Source organism: Oncorhynchus kisutch, linkage group LG6 (genome assembly GCF_002021735.2).
Source record: "Oncorhynchus kisutch isolate 150728-3 linkage group LG6, Okis_V2, whole genome shotgun sequence".
In the NCBI taxonomy this organism is placed as follows: domain Eukaryota; kingdom Metazoa; phylum Chordata; class Actinopteri; order Salmoniformes; family Salmonidae; genus Oncorhynchus; species Oncorhynchus kisutch.
In genome coordinates, this window is record NC_034179.2 from 57,743,166 (window position 1) to 57,760,295 (window position 17,130).

Consider the following 17,130-nt stretch of genomic DNA (forward strand, 5'->3'; position numbering starts at 1 on the left):
GACTATTGTAGCTGGAAATGGCTAACTTTTAATGGAATATCTACATAGGCCAACAGAGGCCCATTATCAGCAACCATCACTCATGTGTTCCAATGGCACGTAGTGTTAGCTAATCCAAGTGTATCATTTTAAAAGGCTAATTGATCATTAGAAAACACTTTTGCAATTATGTTAGCACAGCTAACCTGTTTGTGCTGATTAAAGAAGCAATACAACTTCAGACTAGGAGTGGGAGGCCCCGGTGCACAACTGAGCAAGAGGACAGACAAGTACATCGCTGGTTCAAATGTCAGTTGTGAAGCTAATAGCAGTGACAGCCATAGCAACTAGCTCACGGATGTGCGTTTCAACAACTGTGTAACTCCGGTAGGGCAACATCTGAAAAATAGCACCTACTTGGTAGTGTGTACCAGACGGAGAAAGCCAACATCATCCACAACAGAGAACGTTTGATTGTCAAGGGCAATGAATTCCATTATCTTGACGTTAATGGATTTTGCCTTTGAGTTGTCTCGCTGAAATGTTCTTAGTCTTTCAAATGACTGCTCGACTTGAACTTGTTTAGTTGTTGGAAGTGTGCGCTTAGCTAATTTTTTTCTGGTTTTGTTCTAAGTCGTCGCTGAACGTCTGGGGTTGATGCACTTTCAAATGAGTAATTAGGTTTGTTGTATTGAAAGATTTCACTTTCTCCCCTCCTTGGGAAATAATAGCAGCACAAACGCTGCATATGGCCTTTTTGTTTTCTTCCTTTGAAACTTCAAAATAGATCCACACAGCAGACATTGTGGGCTAGTTTAGGAATGATGTGTTGCATGTGTAGCGCTGTATTTTTCAACGTGTCATTACGTCATCTACCTACGTTATATAGGTATGCACGTCAGCTTTGACATCGGTATTGCACATCGCCGTTAAACTAGACATCGGGCCGATGCCGATGTTGCCATTTTTAGCTAATATCGTCTGATATGCTTACCGATATATTGTGCATCCCTAATCAGTAACATAGTCAATTAAGTTTAATTTAAGATGTTACATAGAATTTATCTTGTGAAACATGTTTTGTAAAGATTCAAGCTGAATATTGACTATAGTTGGGATTTCTGTATTTACAGTAAATATTTGGGGATGAACATACAGAACTTTGTTTCAAAGAAAACAGGACAGGTTTATTTAAGAAATTCTGACGTTGATAAAGATATGTAATATAAGGTACATTTAATATTCACCAATGCAAATGGTCTAACTCAAAACCTAACTTGAATGAATTTAAACAATATGGCACTACTTTTAACTAAAAATTAAAACAAAAAGGAAATTAAAACTTGTATTATTCATTCATATGATGTGTCTGTTTAATGTAAAAGGTTTGTATGTATACTTGTTTGCTTGTGGCTATTTTTTGTTGTTGATATGTTTGTTAACTTTTTTTAAAAAGTTGATTAAAAAAAGTCTTCATAATACAGGTGAATGCATATTATTCGATCGGATTGTGTGCATGCACTGAGTTATTGGGCTTGCTTTAGCTGATTTAATGGGTCTACAGATGACAAACAATCCCTTCCATGTAGGACTTGTTTTATTGGCAATTGCTCAGAGACCATATTATTTATTTGTACTGATCAACAACATTTGAACAGAAGAAGCAATCTCTTCTTTTATAAAAGTGTGTGCTGTCTCTTTAAGAAAGTAATAATTTATGAATCATTTAGGAGGCAGAAAGTGGCTTTATGGTTATGGAATCTAGTGGCAACTAGACAGGAGGTGTGAGGGATAAAGAAGTTAATTGGTTTTTAGTGGTGAGGGAGACTACGTGAATTAATAAAGTTTTTAGTGACAATCAGCTTTCAAATCGGTATATTTTGCGCTATGGTTAGCATATTATCAGAAAGTACTAGGGTAGTGAATTAATGTTTGCTTCAGCTGTAAGCTAGCAAGGAAAGTTAGCCTACAATTAAAGCTGGAAGCTACCGGTTCGTCTTGCATTGTAAACGTGTTCTGTATGAACATTGTTTTGCGAACAGTAATGAACAGTTTCAACATTTCTACATGCTGTGTTGCATTATTCTTCTGTGCAGCATGAGTGGGGAAATAACAAGGCAGCCCTGACAGCTCTAGCAAGGAATGAGTGGAGCAGGCACTTTGCTCTTTGTACTATAAAGGGGGTGTCCTGATAGACAGACTTGATCCTCTCCATCACGTGAGACACATTTGACAGTAGTACTGAACGTAACAAAAATTCCACCGTTTTTTGTACTATTATTTTTCAAAAATATTTTAAAAATATTCGGTATACCATGCAACACTAATGCTCTGTCCGATGGCAAACCCAGATGACCCTACAGTATAACATACTCTACTCTCTTAGCCGGGGGAACAGTGTGTTGTAGGAGGTGTTTGCCCAGGGGCTGCTAACTGATTGATTGACTGACTGACTCCAAGGACAAAAACCCATCTCACTTCCAGCTCTTCTGTCTGTCCATCTGCTCACTCGCCATCAGACCCTCAACTCTGCCAGGTCTGGCTGCTCCCTCCATCCCTCAGAAGTCATTTAATCAGGGATGTAGTGTTTTTTTTCCCAGGGCTACTTCCTTCCTGATTTTCTGTCAGGATCCTCCTTTCATACATTGAAATTGATCTACTGTAACTGTACCCCTCAAACGAATTCATACTTTCTCTCCATAATACACACAGAGCAGGGTGACCTCAACTCATATGTGTCCTCCATATGGGCATTAAGAACATGGCAGGGCCCCTTGTTCAACTGGCCTTCACATAAACACAAGCTCATGATGGGCCTCTGAACTGGAAATAAGTCAGTCAGAATGGTTCGTCCAGCTGGCCGTTTATTGGAGGCGCGGAGGATAGCGAGCTTGTTTGTGTTGTGCCAAGGAGTTGACAAGGGGAAGTAAGGGGAAGGGACAGGATGGATCAACCGCTAAGTCCATAAAACTTCGGAGTCCATGATTACGTCTTAAATGTATGTCAGACCAGATGTAGTTAAGATGGAGGGAGGGCATGTCGGATTATACTGTTGCTTTTTAAATCAAATCATATGTTATTGGTCGCATACACATGGTTAGCAGATGTTATTGTGAGTGTAGCGAAATGCTTGTGCTTTTAGTTCTGACAGTACAGTAATATCTAACAAGTAATCTAACAATTCCACAACAACTACCTAATACACACAGCTAAGTAAAGGGATGTAATAAGAATATATACATATAAATGTATAGGTAGCCTAGTGGTTAGAGCGTTGGACTAGTATCTGAAAGTTTGCAAGACCAAATCCCAGAGCTGACAAGGTAAAAATCTGTCGTTCTGCCCCTGAACAAGGCAGTTAACCCACTGTTCCTAGTCCGTCATTGAAAATAAGAATTTGTTCTTAACTGACTTGCCTAGTTAAATAAAGGTTAAAAAATATATAATAATATATGGATGAGCAATGACTGAGCGGCATGGGCAAGATGCAATAGATGGTATTAAAATACAGTATATACATATGGGATGAGTAATGCAAGATATGTAAATAAAGATATTATAAAGTGACTAGTGATATATTTATTCAAGTGGCCAATGATTTCAAGTCTGTATGTAGGTAGCAGCCTCTCCGTGTTAGTGACGGCTATTGCCAGATATGCGTTTGTGATCTCTCTTTAGTCTCTACTTTCTTATCCGTGCTCTGAGTGTGACTCACTAACAGGTTATAGGAGTTCTGTGCCAGCCAGGCAGGCTGCAGTGTGGTGGGCTGATTGAGCCTTCTCTAATGAAAACGCCCACTACCCTGAGAGCAGCGTTAGTTGTATGACCAGCAGCGTTGGTTTGAAAGTACAAACAATACAACAGTGAGAGGAGGGAGGCTATATAGGGGCTATGGAGGGAGAGTTGGGAGGCTGTTTGGGACTGTGGGAGTATGGAAAGAAAGAGGGACTGTGGGAGAATGTTTCCCCTGAAGGACAGGAGCAGCTGAATGTTAATGACGCAACACCATGAGAATGTGGTCTGTAATAAGAAAGTGGTCTGGAAGCAGTAAGCAATCTCTACTGCACTGCAGAGATTCATCAAGGCGACCAAAAGACTAATCTCCAAATGTACGGCAGCCACACCACTGGTTTGCTAGAAAGCTGAAATCATTGAACAGCACTAAATATTGAAGATTGTATCTTAAAGCTGGAATCCTTAATGATGAAACTGCCACGTCCCTTTGGGATATTACAACAACAAAGACGTTACTGCAAACAACAAACGCTGTTGTTTTTTTCTCCCTTGGACATTTTTAAAAATGTTACCTTTATTTAACTAGGCAAATCAGTTAAGAACAAATTCTTATTTTCAACGATGGCCTAGGAACAGTGGGTTAACGGCCTTGTTCAGGGGCAGAATGACAGATTTGTACCTTGTCAGCTCGGAGATTTGATCTTGCAACCTTTCGGTTATTAGTCCAACATTCTGACCACTAGGCTACACTGCCACCCTGTAATTACATGCGTGATAGAACAGCAGAATATGTACTGCAATGTTTTTGCCACACTGCTTGACACACCTTACCTCCGTTCGGTCCACAAAACCAAAACAATAACAAAGGTACTAGGGGCAGACAGTGACACTTTTTTTCCCTAATGCAGATTCCATCTTTAATGTAATGTCCTGGCAAGACTTTTAAATGTGGAGTGGAAGCATGTACATGGTCTTGATGTGTGTGTTCTATCTCTGTGTTCCAGAATGGCACTGACTATGGGTTCTTGGTGCGTCAGAACTCTGAGCTGCTGCAAGCTCTGGATGAGATGGAGAAGACCTGCACCAACCTGAGAGAGGAGAACGGCCTGCTGGTGAGCGTTTACATGGACTAGAGTAGAGGTCTGGACAAGAATTAGGGGCTAGGTAGAGGCCTCGTCTAGACTAAGGTTGATGATAATCTCACAATTCTTTAAGGCAATATTGCAGAAACTTTTTTCCATTGAAAATTTGCCATTTTGACCGGCAGTGCCACCTTGTGGGCAATCTTTAGGAATCCTCCAATCAGAGCGCAGATATGTGTCATGTGACCATGGTGGATGTTTTTGAGAGGGAGTGAGAGAGAATCAATTCCTGTTTTGGAATTGTTGCCTCACTACAATTTTTCTCATGATACGTTAATGTATACTGACCAAAAATATAAACACAACATGTAAAGACCTTTAGAGTTTAATTCGGAGATGGTAACTCTTTAACCTCTCTAGGATGTGGGACGCCAGGGAAAATGCAGCACGGCAAATTCAAATAAAATGATATAAAAATCAAACTTTCGTTAAATCACACATGTAAGATACTCAATTAAAGCTACACTCGTTGTGAATCCAGCCAACATGTCAGATTTCAAAAAAGCCTTTCGTGAAAGCGTAAGAAGCTATTATCTGATGATAGCACAACAGTAAACAAAGAATAGCATATTTCAACCCTGCAGGCGCTACACAAAACGCATAAATAAAATATAAATCATGCCTTACCTTTGACGAGCTTCTTTTGTTGGCACTCCAATATGTCCCATAAACATCACAACTGGTCCTTTTGTTCGATTAATTCCGTCCATTTATATCCAAAATGTCAATTTATTTGGCGGGTTAGATCCAGAAAAAAACTGCTTCCAATTTGCGCAACGTCACTACAAAATATTTCAAAAGTTGCCTGTAAACTTTGCCAAAACATTTCAAACTACTTTTGTAATACAACTTTAGGTATTTTTAAACGTTAATAATCGATCAAATTGAAGACGGGTCTATCTGTGTTCAATACAGGAAGACAAAAAACCAACACTACTTTTCAAGTCTTGCGCAACTCTCAACAGTGTTACCCAGTTCCTAGATGGCCGTACTTCTTCATTGCACAAAGGAATAACCTCAACCAAATTCCAAAGACTGGTGACAGCCAGTGGAAGCAGTAGGAACTGAAAACCAGTTCCTAAGAAATATCGTTTCCCAATGAGAACACACTGAACAGACAGAGACCTCAAAAAAAAAAACACATTCTGAATGGTTAGTCCTCGGGGTTTTGCCTGCTACATAAGTTCTGTTATACTCACAGACATGATTCAAACAGTTTTAGAAAGTTCAGAGTGTTTTCTATCAAAATCTACTAATAATATGCATATCTATTATTGGCATGAGTAGCAGGAAGTTGAAATTGGGCACGCTATTTATACAAAAGGGAAAATGCTGCCCCCTATACCTTACCGCTCTCGTGGTGCCCCAAATTCTAAATTAGTTCATTGTTACATGATTCATTTAATCGGGTAACAATTAAACATAGTTAGTTGATTCGATAAATAACAGTCATCAGATTAATGAAAGTAAAGTCATGGTAGAAGCATAAACATGTTACAAACATTGTTAGGCACAGACAACAGCGCAAAGGGAAAAAAGCTAATGATAATAATTTGTACACTGCAAACTGACCACAACTAATCCCATAAAGAGATTGTATTTGAAAATAACACTAATTTCTTACCTTGATTACATTGAGACAGGATCACGTCTCATTTTTGTTCGTAGCAATACTTGGTTAACAGATTTCCTAAGGGATTTCCTAAGGGTTGTTTTGCTGAATTCCTAGTGATTTTAGTCTTTTTGTAACCAAAATGTTTAATATGGGTGTGGTCCGTGAGGGAATGAATGGCTTGCCACTCAGGTCATTTAGTGTCCAATGCCTTAGTCCCTTTCACACGCTGGCTGTATGAATACAAATGGTGTGTTTTTTGAGAAGTGGTGTGACCAAGATACAGATCATTCCTTACCTGTGCTTTGTATCCAAGGTTTTATGCTTCTTGTAGACCTTTTGAGCATTGTTAAGGAATGATCAGTCTCCCACCACCATTCACTATACAGGAGGATGAGGTGAGAACTGTTTTCAAAAAGCAAAGCATAAGGAAAGCCGAAGGGACGGATCAACTTGCACCAGCTGTGCTCCACTACTTTGTTGAACAACTGGCCCTGTTCACTTACATTTTTAACACTTCCTGATGCCAATGTACAGTACCACACTGCTTCAAAGTACCATCATCCCTGTCCCCAAATCACCTAAAACAATGCCACAGGGCTACGTGCTGTCCCCCTGCTCTTCTCCCTCTTTACGAACCAGTTTACATCTCAGGAGACCACAGTTAAGGTTTTTAAATATGCTGAGGGCACACTAAGAAGAGACGAGAGGGTTGTATCGAAAGCCTCAAAGATCACTGACAGACCTTCCCTCTGTGAGCTCTCTGTACATCAAGCTCTCCTCCAAATGTGCAATAAAAAAAAAATCAACAACCCCCCCCCATCCATCTAATTACCTTTTTCAGCCCCTACCCCATGGTAGGTGCTAGAGGTCATTAACCACCAAACCTGATTTATTTTCCCCCCCAGCAGTCAGAACATTGAACTCCCTATGGCTACTCCAGGGACCACGCACTTTATGGAGTTATTGACTTTATCGATTGTTGATATTTATATCTATGAATTGTGGTGATGCTATTCTAGTTGCTTGGCACAAATTTGTTAATGTACACACTGTATAAATTTAAATGAATGTGGGGGAATGTTTGTTGTATGAGGTAAGGCTGGAGTAGATGTACTCACCTCATTCACGAAAATGATTTGCTCCTACAGACAGTGAGTCACATTGCCGTGGCTTGCTATATAAAGCAGGCAGACAGGCATTCCGTTACTGTTCGATTTAACGTTAGATTTGGCAAAACGAGTGACATAAATGACTTTTAGCATGGTATGATTGTCAGTGCCAGGCACACCAAATCCAGTATCTCAGAAATGGCCGATCTCCTGGGCTTTTCATGCTCGGCAGTGTCTAGCGTTTACCGAGAATTGTGCGACAAACAAAAACCATCCAGTCAACATCAGTCCTGTGGGCGAAAACAGCTCATTGATGAGAGAGGTCAAAGTAGAATTGCAAGAATCGTGCAAGCTAACAGGTGAGCCACAAACAGACAAATAATGGTGCAGTGCAGAACGGCATCTCGGAAGGCACAACTCGTCACTTGGACTATTGCAGCAGACGACCACAACGGGTTACACTCCAATCAGTTAAAAGCAAGAAGAAACGGCTCAAGTGGGCACACAATCACCAACACTGGACAATTGAAGAGTGGGGGGAAAAATTGCCTGGTCCGAAGAATTTCAGTTCCTGTTGCATAATGCTGATGTCCGAGTCAGGATTTGGCGTAAGCAGCATGAGTCCATGGACCCATCCTAACTGGTGTCAACAGTACCGGCTGGTGGCAGTGGTTTTCTGGTGTGGGGAATGTTTTCCTGGCACACGTTAGGTCCCTTGATACCAACTGAGCAACGATTGAAAAACACAGTATATCTGAACATTATTGCTGACCAAACCCAATAGAGCATCTTTGGGATGAGATGGAATGGGCATTTCGCAGCATGACTGTACCGCCGTCCAGTCTGCAGAAACTGCGGTATGCCATCGTGTCAGCATGGACCAACATCCCTGTGGAAGGTTTGTAACACCTTGTAGAGTCCATGCCCCGAATAATTCAGACTGTTCTGGAGACAAAGGAGGGTCTGACCTGATACTAGATGGGTGTGCAGTGCCTTCAGAAAGTAGTCATACCCCTTGACTTATTTCACATTTAGTTGTTTCAGCCAGAATTTTAAAAATGGATTATATGTTTTTACACATAAATACCCCATAAGGACAAAGTGAAAATGCGTTTTTAGAAATCTTTGCAAATGTATTGAAAATTAAATATGGAAATATCTGATTTGCATAAGTATTCATGGCCCTGAGTCAATACATGTTAGAATAAACTTTTAGTAAGTCTCTCAGAGCTTTGCACATCTGGATTGTACAACATTTGCATATTATTCTTTTTTTAATCTTCAAGCTCTGTCAAGTTGGGTGTTGAACATTGCTAGACAACCATTTTCTTGCCATAGATTTTCAAGCACATTTTAGTCAAAACTGTAACTAGGCCATTCAGGAAGATTCAATGATGTCTTGGTAAGCAACTGAAAGGTGAATTCTTCTCCAAAAATCCTTTAGGATTTTGCCTGTTTTTCCAATGATTATTATCCTAAAAACGTCCTAGTCCTTGCCGATGACAAGCATACCCATAACATGATGGAGCCACCATCATGCTTGAAAATATGAAGGGTGGTACTGAGGGATGTGTTGTGTTGGATTTGCCCCAAACATAACGCTTTGTATTCAGGACATAAAGTTAATTTCTTTGCCACATTTTTTGCAGTTTTTCTTTAGTGCCTTATTGCAATCTGTATGCATGTTTTGGAATATTCTTCCTTCTTTTCACTCTGTCATTTAGGTTATTGGAGTAACTGCAATGTTGTTGATGTAACAATGGCGCAGTAGGAGGTGGCTGATGTTTTACGGGCTCAATTGTGCTATGTTGTTTGTTTTTTCGCATTGTTTGTATCTTACTTTGTATATAATGTTTCTGCTACCTTCTCTTATGACCGAAAATAGCTTCTGGATACCAAACTGGGTGAAGATTTTTTTTTAAATGAGTCTGACGCGAAGGATGTACTGTTGCTCCCGGACCAGGCCCAAATTCCCATCATTCGCATGAAAAAAAGACGGAGATAAAGGGGGCACAGATCCGGGTGCCTTGTCAGAATTCTTCAGTGAGTGGGTAACCCGCCTCTACCAACCGTTCGTTTGGCCAACGTGCAATCACTGGAGAATAAACTGGATGAGCTCAGTTCGAGGCTTTCCTACCAACGGGACATTAAAAACTGTAATACAGTGCCTTGCGAAAGTATTCGGCCCCCTTGAACTTTGCGACCTTTTGCCACATTTCAGGCTTCAAACATAAAGATATAAAACTGTATTTTTTTGTGAAGAATCAACAACAAGTGGGACACAATCATGAAGTGGAACGACATTTATTGGATATTTCAAACTTTTTTAACAAATCAAAAACTGAAAAATTGGGCGTGCAAAATTATTCAGCCCCCTTAAGTTAATACTTTGTAGCGCCACCTTTTGCTGCGAGTCGCTTGGGGTATGTCTCTATCAGTTTTGCACATCGAGAGACTGACATTTTTTCCCATTCCTCCTTGCAAAACAGCTCGAGCTCAGTGAGGTTGGATGGAGAGCATTTGTGAACAGCAGTTTTCAGTTCTTTCCACAGATTCTCAATTGGATTCAGGTCTGGACTTTGACTTGGCCATTCTAACACCTGGATATGTTTATTTTTGAACCATTCCATTGTAGATTTTGCTTTAAGTTTTGGATCATTGTCTTGTTGGAAGACAAATCTCCGTCCCAGACTCCATCAGGTTTCTTACAGAATGGTCCTGTATTTGGCTCCATCCATCTTCCCATCCATTTTAACCATCTTCCCTGTCCCTGCTGAAGAAAAGCAGGCCCAAACCATGATGCTGCCACCACCATGTTTGACAGTGGGGATAGTGTGTTCAGGGTGATGAGCTGTGTTGCTTTTACGCCAAACATAACGTTTTGCATTGTTGCCAAAAAGTTCCATTTTGGTTTCATCTGACCAGAGCACCTTCTTCCACATGTTTGGTGTGTCTCCCAGGTGGCTTGTGGCAAACTTTAAACTACACTTTTTATGGATATCTTTAAGAAATGGCTTTCTTCTTGCCACTCTTCCATAAAGGCCAGATTTGTGCAATATACGACTGATTGTTGTCCTATGGACAGAGTCTCCCACCTCAGCTGTAGATCTCTGCAGTTCATCCAGAGTGATCATGGGCCTCTTGGCTGCATCTCTGATCAGTCTTCTCCTTGTATGAGCTGAAAGTTTAGAGGGACGGCCAGGTCTTGGTAGATTTGCAGTGGTCTGATACTCCTTCCATTTCAATATTATCGTAGCAGACGTAAGTAAGACGTTTAAACAGGTCAACATTCACAAGGCCAGCCGGATTACCAGGACGTGTACTCCGAGCAACTGGAAAGTGTCTTCACTGACATTTTCAACCTCTCACTGACCAAGTTTGTAATACCTACATGTTTCAAGCAGACCACCATAGTCCCTTTGCCCAAGAAAGGGAAGATAACCTGCCTAAATGACTACCACCCCATGGCACTCAGGTCGGTAGCCATGAAGTGCTCTGAAAGGCTGGTCATGGCTCACATCAACACCATCATCCCGGAAACCCTAGACCCACTCCAATTCGCATACTGCCCCAACCTTTCCACAGATGACCCAATCTCAATTGCACTCCACACTGCCCTTTCCCACCTGGACAAAAGGAACACCTATGGGACTAAACACCTCCCTCTGCAAATGGATCATGGAATTCCTGACGGCCGCCCCCAGGTGGTAAGGGTAGGCAACAACACATCTGCCACGCTGATCCTCAACACTGGGTGCGTGCTTAGTCTCCTCCTGTACTCCCGGTTCACCCACGACTGCATGGCCAAGCACGACTCCAACACCATCATTAAGTTTGCTGACGACACAACGGTGGTAGGCCTGATCAACGACAAAGATGAGACAGCCTATAGGGAGGTCAGGAAAAAGAGGCCCGAACATGCCCCCATTCATATGGACGGGGCTGTAGTGCAGCGGGTCGAGAGCTTCAAGTTCCTTGCTGTCCACATCACCAACAGATTATCATGGTCCAAACACACCAAGACAGTTGTGAAGAGGGAATGACAACACCTACTCAGGAGACTGAAAGGATTTGGCATGGGTCCTGATATCCTCAAAAGGTTCTACAGCTGTACCATCGAGAGCATCTTGACCGGTTGCATCACCACCTGGTATTGCAGAGGGTAATGCGTACGGTCCAGTACATCACTGGGGCCAAGCTTCCTGCCATCCAGGACCTCTATACCAGGCGGTGTCAGAGGAAGACCCCAAAAATTGTCAAAGGCTCCAGTCACCCAAGTCATAAACTGTTCTCTCTGCTACCGCACGGCAAGCGGTATCGGAGGGCCAAGTCTAAGTCCAAAAGGTTCCTTAACAGCTACAACGTCTGTTGTATCCGGGGCATGTGACAAATAAAATTTGATTTGATTTGATCCTCAGTTGTCTCTTTTCACAGCCATTAAACTGTCTTAAAGTCGCCATTGGCCTCATGGTGAAAACCCTGAGCGGTTTCCTTCCTCTCCGGCAACTGAGTTAGGTAGGACACCTGTAGCTTTGTAGTCACTGGGTGTATTGATACTCCATCCAAATCGTAATTAATAACTTCTCCATGCTCAAAGGAATATTTTAAATCAGTGTTTTTTTTTACCCATCTACCAATAGGTGCCCTTCTTTGTGAGGCATTGGAAAACATCCCTGGTTTTTGTGGTTGAATCTGTGTTTGAAATTCACTGCTCGACTGAGAGTGAATACTTTCTGAAGTTGCACTTCAAAGCTACCATGCTGCACTGTAAACAAATACCACCAACCTTGGTTTTGTGGAAATAAAGTATATTGTATCTAACAGAGGGAAGGCTTTCTCCACTGTTTAAACAGAGTACGACACGCTTTCCACTCTGGGTCCTTGCGATCTCCAGAGTGCTGGAGTGAGTCCCTTCTACATGCTCATTGTGTGGTAACAAGTAGCTCGTTTTTGATAAGTGGTGTGACCAAGAATAGATCATTCCTTACCAATGCTCTGTATCTGAGGTTTTATGCTTCTTGCAGGGAAAGTTTTCTCTGCTGTTAAAGTCTGTTTAGCCTCTATCTTGGCCTGTCATATAGGCTTCGGCAATAAGACAGTAGGAGCTTCCTCTGTTATGTCGTTTTATGAAGGGAGCGCATCGCCTACACCCAATATCCAAGCCCTTAGCTCCGTCTTTAGAGTGGTCTATTGTGCTTGAGGCTATTTCACATCAGCCTTTTTGAGCCACTGGAGTTATGGAGATGAAATATCTCTCCTTCATATCGTTTTACTTAACCGTTTCCAAGCCTTTAGTCCTGTCATGGGACCTGACTATTGTGCTTGAGGCCTTTCACAGCAGCCTTTTTTTGAGCCGTTGAAAAGCATGGAGATGTAATATCTTTCTTTCAAACCGCTTTTCTAATTGCCCTTCCGTCTGCGAAGCGAGTGAGTGAGCTGCACGCACTGTCAGTCCACCATTCTTGCCTATAGTTTGCCCCAGGTTATCCAACGTAACCTTCTTACCTAACCCCGTCTTCATGCCTAAGGCCATTCATATTTTGTCTCACCTTAGAGCTTGTGGTTTTACACCCACCACCTCTACGAAAGAAGAGCGTCTCCACTGTTATGTCCAGTACATGCTTTGCACATTTACTTGGACAGAATGAGAGCTTTACGCAATAGCAACAACTATTTCATTTCTTGGGCACCTCCATGCAAGTGGACCCCCTCTCTCGTTAACTTCTTGAGTGTAGGGGGCAGGATTTTTTGTTTTTGGCAACAACAAAAAAACGTACCCATTTGAAACAGCCTATTTCTCAGGCCCAGAAACTAGAATATGCATATAATTGTCAGATTAGGATAGAAAACACTCTAAAGTTTCCAAAACTGTCAAAATATTGTCTGTGAGTATGACAGAACTGATATTGCAGGCGAAAACCTGAGGAAAATCCAACACGGAAGTGCTGTGTTTCCTGAAAGCTCTCTGTTCCATTGAATGCCCTGCCTCCATTTAAAGGGATATCAACCAGATTTATTTTCCTATGGCTTCCTCAAGGTGTCAACAGTCTTTAGACATAGTTTCAGGCTTTTATTTTGAAAAATGAGCGAGAAAGATCACATCGCGTCAGTGGATAGCTGGGTGTTCGCAGAGTTTTGCTTGCGCAACAGAGTGGGGCAGCCATTGTCTCTCCCTCTCCTATTGAAAAAGCTACAATCCCGGTTGATATATTATTGATTATATATTTTAAAAACAACCCGAGGATTGATTATAAAAACGTTTGACATGTTTCTGTGGACATTACGGATACTATTTGGAATTTTCGTCTGTGATGTCGGTCACACGAAACAGGGGGACTTCCAGTATAGAAGCAAGAGAGAAGCAGAGGGGCTTGAGACATAGCAGTGTAATGGCTGGTGCTCTGTAGTCTATCCCTGACCTTTTCAACATGTGTGTAGCTGTGTAGAGACTGCTGGGAACCGGATCAGAGGAAGACAGGGGTCTCGGGTCTCCCCTCTACACCGTGGTGGTCTGACCCCCCTAACCATGGGAACTCCCCCACTGGGAGAGTCCACAAGCTGAGTGGCGGGGGTGTGGGGATTGGGGGAATATGGAGATGTCTGCAAACCCACAAATCACACAGAGGAGGCTGGTGAGGGGAGGATGGCTCATAATAATGGATGGAACAGAGTGAATGGAATGGTATCAAACACATGGAAACCAGATGTTTAATGTGTTTGAGACAATTCAATTCATTACGTTCCAGCCATTACTATAAACCCGTCCTCCCCATTTTTAGCTCGAGCCTGTGGATTTCTGAACATAACGCGCCAAGGTATTTTGGATATAAAAATAACAAAAGGAACAGTTATTGTGTAACTGGGAGTCTCGTGAGTGCAAACATCCGAAAATCATCAAAGGTAAGCGATTTAATATATTGCTTTTCTGACTTTTGTGACTAATCTACTTGGCTGCTAGCTGTTTAGAATATTTTGTCTACTGAGAGACAAAACGCTTGTTATGTTTTCACCAAAAAGCTGTATTGAAATCTGACACGCCAGGTGGATTAACCACAAGCTAAGCTGTGTTTTGCTATATTGCACTTGTGATTTAATGAAAATTTAATATTTTTTGTATTTTAATTTGGCGCTCTGCAATTCAGCGGGTGTTGATGAAAATGATCTCGCTAACGTGATGGGTGCGTCAAGAAGTTAACAGCTATCCCATTGGATACTGGAGGCTATTATATTGGCTTATAATAGCAAGGGTTTTACAGCCCCCGGAGGGCCTGAGGGCTCATTCCACCAGAGGTATGGCCACCTCTATGGTACTGTTCAAAGGCATCTCTTTACAATATGTTTGCGATGCAACATGTTGGGCCACCCCTCGTACGTTTGAGCTTTTTACCGACTGGGCGTCACTGCACCTTTGTTGACGTGTACTGTGTCGGAGCCTCTGAGGGGTGATGCTGTTGGGGTTACCCTAGCTTCGGAGAGCATGTCTACGTTACGGGAGTTGGCCATATCCCCATAGTGATACATTGAAACAAGAATTTGAAGAGAACTCATTGTTACTTTCGTAACCCTGGTCCTCTGATCATGAGTGAGATGTATCACCGCATTTCCCTACTCGCAGAGAGCAAGGAAGAAAGGCATGCTTGAGAATGACAGGCGAGTGCCATCTTATAAGGAGGGAGGGGCTCACCTCATTCGCCTCTCGATCTGTCTGTCTCCTAAAGATGTTATGTGATTGGTTCTTCGTGTTGTGATCTGCCTGGAACGAATCCCCATAGTGACACACTCATATTATCAGAGAACCGGGGTTACAAAAGTTTGTCTTTGTCTTTTTGAGTCCTCTACTGTGTTATTTTGGTCCAGTCCTCACCATGCCTGTCCTGTTCTGGCTGTGTCAGAGCTGCAGGCTTGTGGAGGAAGTTTTTAAATATGTCTCTCCCTCTATCTCTCTGCAGAGGAAGAGCAGTGTCCCAGAGACTGAGGAGAAGGTGAGGCGTCTGAGGAGGAAGAACACAGAGCTGGCTGTCATCGCTAAGAGACTGGAGGACAGGGCACGCAAACTACAGGAGGCCAACCTCAAAGTGGTAAACTACAAGCCTATCACTGTTTTCAGATATAGCTATTGCCTTACTGCAGGGTTGTCATACTCATTTCAAATCAAATGTTATTTGTCACGTGCTGAATACAACAATTTAGAAGAAATATGAAATGCTTGTTTAGGAGCTCTTCCCAGTAAAATAAATAAATAGTAACACAAGGAATAATATAGACAAGAATGGAGCTATGTACATGTAGTACAGGTAATAGATCAATTTGCAGGGGTACTATGTATTTGATGTAGATATGGACAGTGCATTCAGAAAGTATTCAGACCCCTAGACTTTTTCCACATTTTGTTACTTTACAGCCTTATTCTAAAATGGCTTAAATAAAACATGTTCCTCATCGATCTACACCCAATACCCCATAATGATCAAGTGAAATATTTGCAAATGTATTAAAAATAAAAAACAGAAATACCTTATTTACATAAGTATTCAGACCCTTTGCTATGAGCCTGTGCTGTCTCGGAGCCTGTTGGTCCATGAGCCGATGCTCCCGTACCATTTGCCAGATGGTAGGAGAGTGAACAGTCTATGGCTTGGGTGGCTGGAGTCTTTGGCAATTTTTTGGGCTTTCCTCTGACACCGCCTGATATAGAGGTCCTGGATGGCAGGGAGCTTGGCCACAGTGATGTACTGAGCTGTCTGCACCACCCTCTGAAGCACTTTGCTGTCAAGGGTGCATTTGCCGTACCAAGTGGCCATGCAGCCAGTCAGGATGCTCTCAATGGTGCAGCTGTAGAACTTTTGAGTATCCAAAGGCCCGTGCCAAATCTTTTCAGCCTCCTGGCGGGGAAGAGGCGTTGCCGTGCCCTCTTCACAACCGTGCGGGTGTCTGTGGACCATGTTAAGTCCTTAGTGATTTGGACGACAAGGAAACTTGAAGCTCTCGATCCGCTTCACTACAGCCCTGTCAATGTGGATGGGGGACGTGCTCTCTGCTCTTTCTCCTGTAGTCCACCATCAGCTCCTTGGTCTTACTGACGTTGATGGAGATGTTGTTTCCCTGGCACCACACTGCTAAGACTCTGACCTCCTCCCTGTAGTCTGTCTCATCGCCGTCGGTGATCAGGCATGTGGTGGAATTATAATCAAAGGAGAGACATTTAGATTTCTTCAAAACAATTGAACTTTATTATTTAATTGGAGTTGGTAGGTAACCACCCTGGTGGTGATCACTGAGTTACAGCTCTTTATAGCTCTTTATGAATACACGACAAACAGCAGATGTGTGGATTGGGTCAAAAGGTTAGGAGTTGTACGAAAGAAATGAATCATTCACAGCAGACAGTATCTGCTGTGAAGACTGTTCTCAATGTAAAGGGAAACAGGGCTTGGCTCCCAAAATGAGGTTCCTCTCAAGCTGAGCCATCTCCCTCACATTAATGGAACATGGCTTGTTAGGTTTATCACCTAAGGCATCGTAAATCTACTGTCAGTGTTAACACAGACAC

At 42.2% G+C, this 17,130-nt stretch overlaps 1 protein-coding gene across 10 annotated transcripts in view; it reads left to right on the plus strand.

Annotated features, from left to right (window-relative positions):
• LOC109893032 (peripheral-type benzodiazepine receptor-associated protein 1) overlaps positions 1 to 17,130 on the plus strand; it is a 176,905-nt gene that overhangs the window by 76,448 nt on the left and 83,327 nt on the right. For all 10 annotated transcript variants that reach the window (XM_031827006.1, XM_031827005.1, XM_020486026.2 and 7 more), the window contains exons 2-3: positions 4,719 to 4,826; positions 15,530 to 15,658. In XM_031827006.1, the coding sequence (XP_031682866.1) occupies positions 4,719 to 4,826; positions 15,530 to 15,658 (237 nt within the window). The remainder of the gene's footprint in view (positions 1 to 4,718; positions 4,827 to 15,529; positions 15,659 to 17,130) is intronic.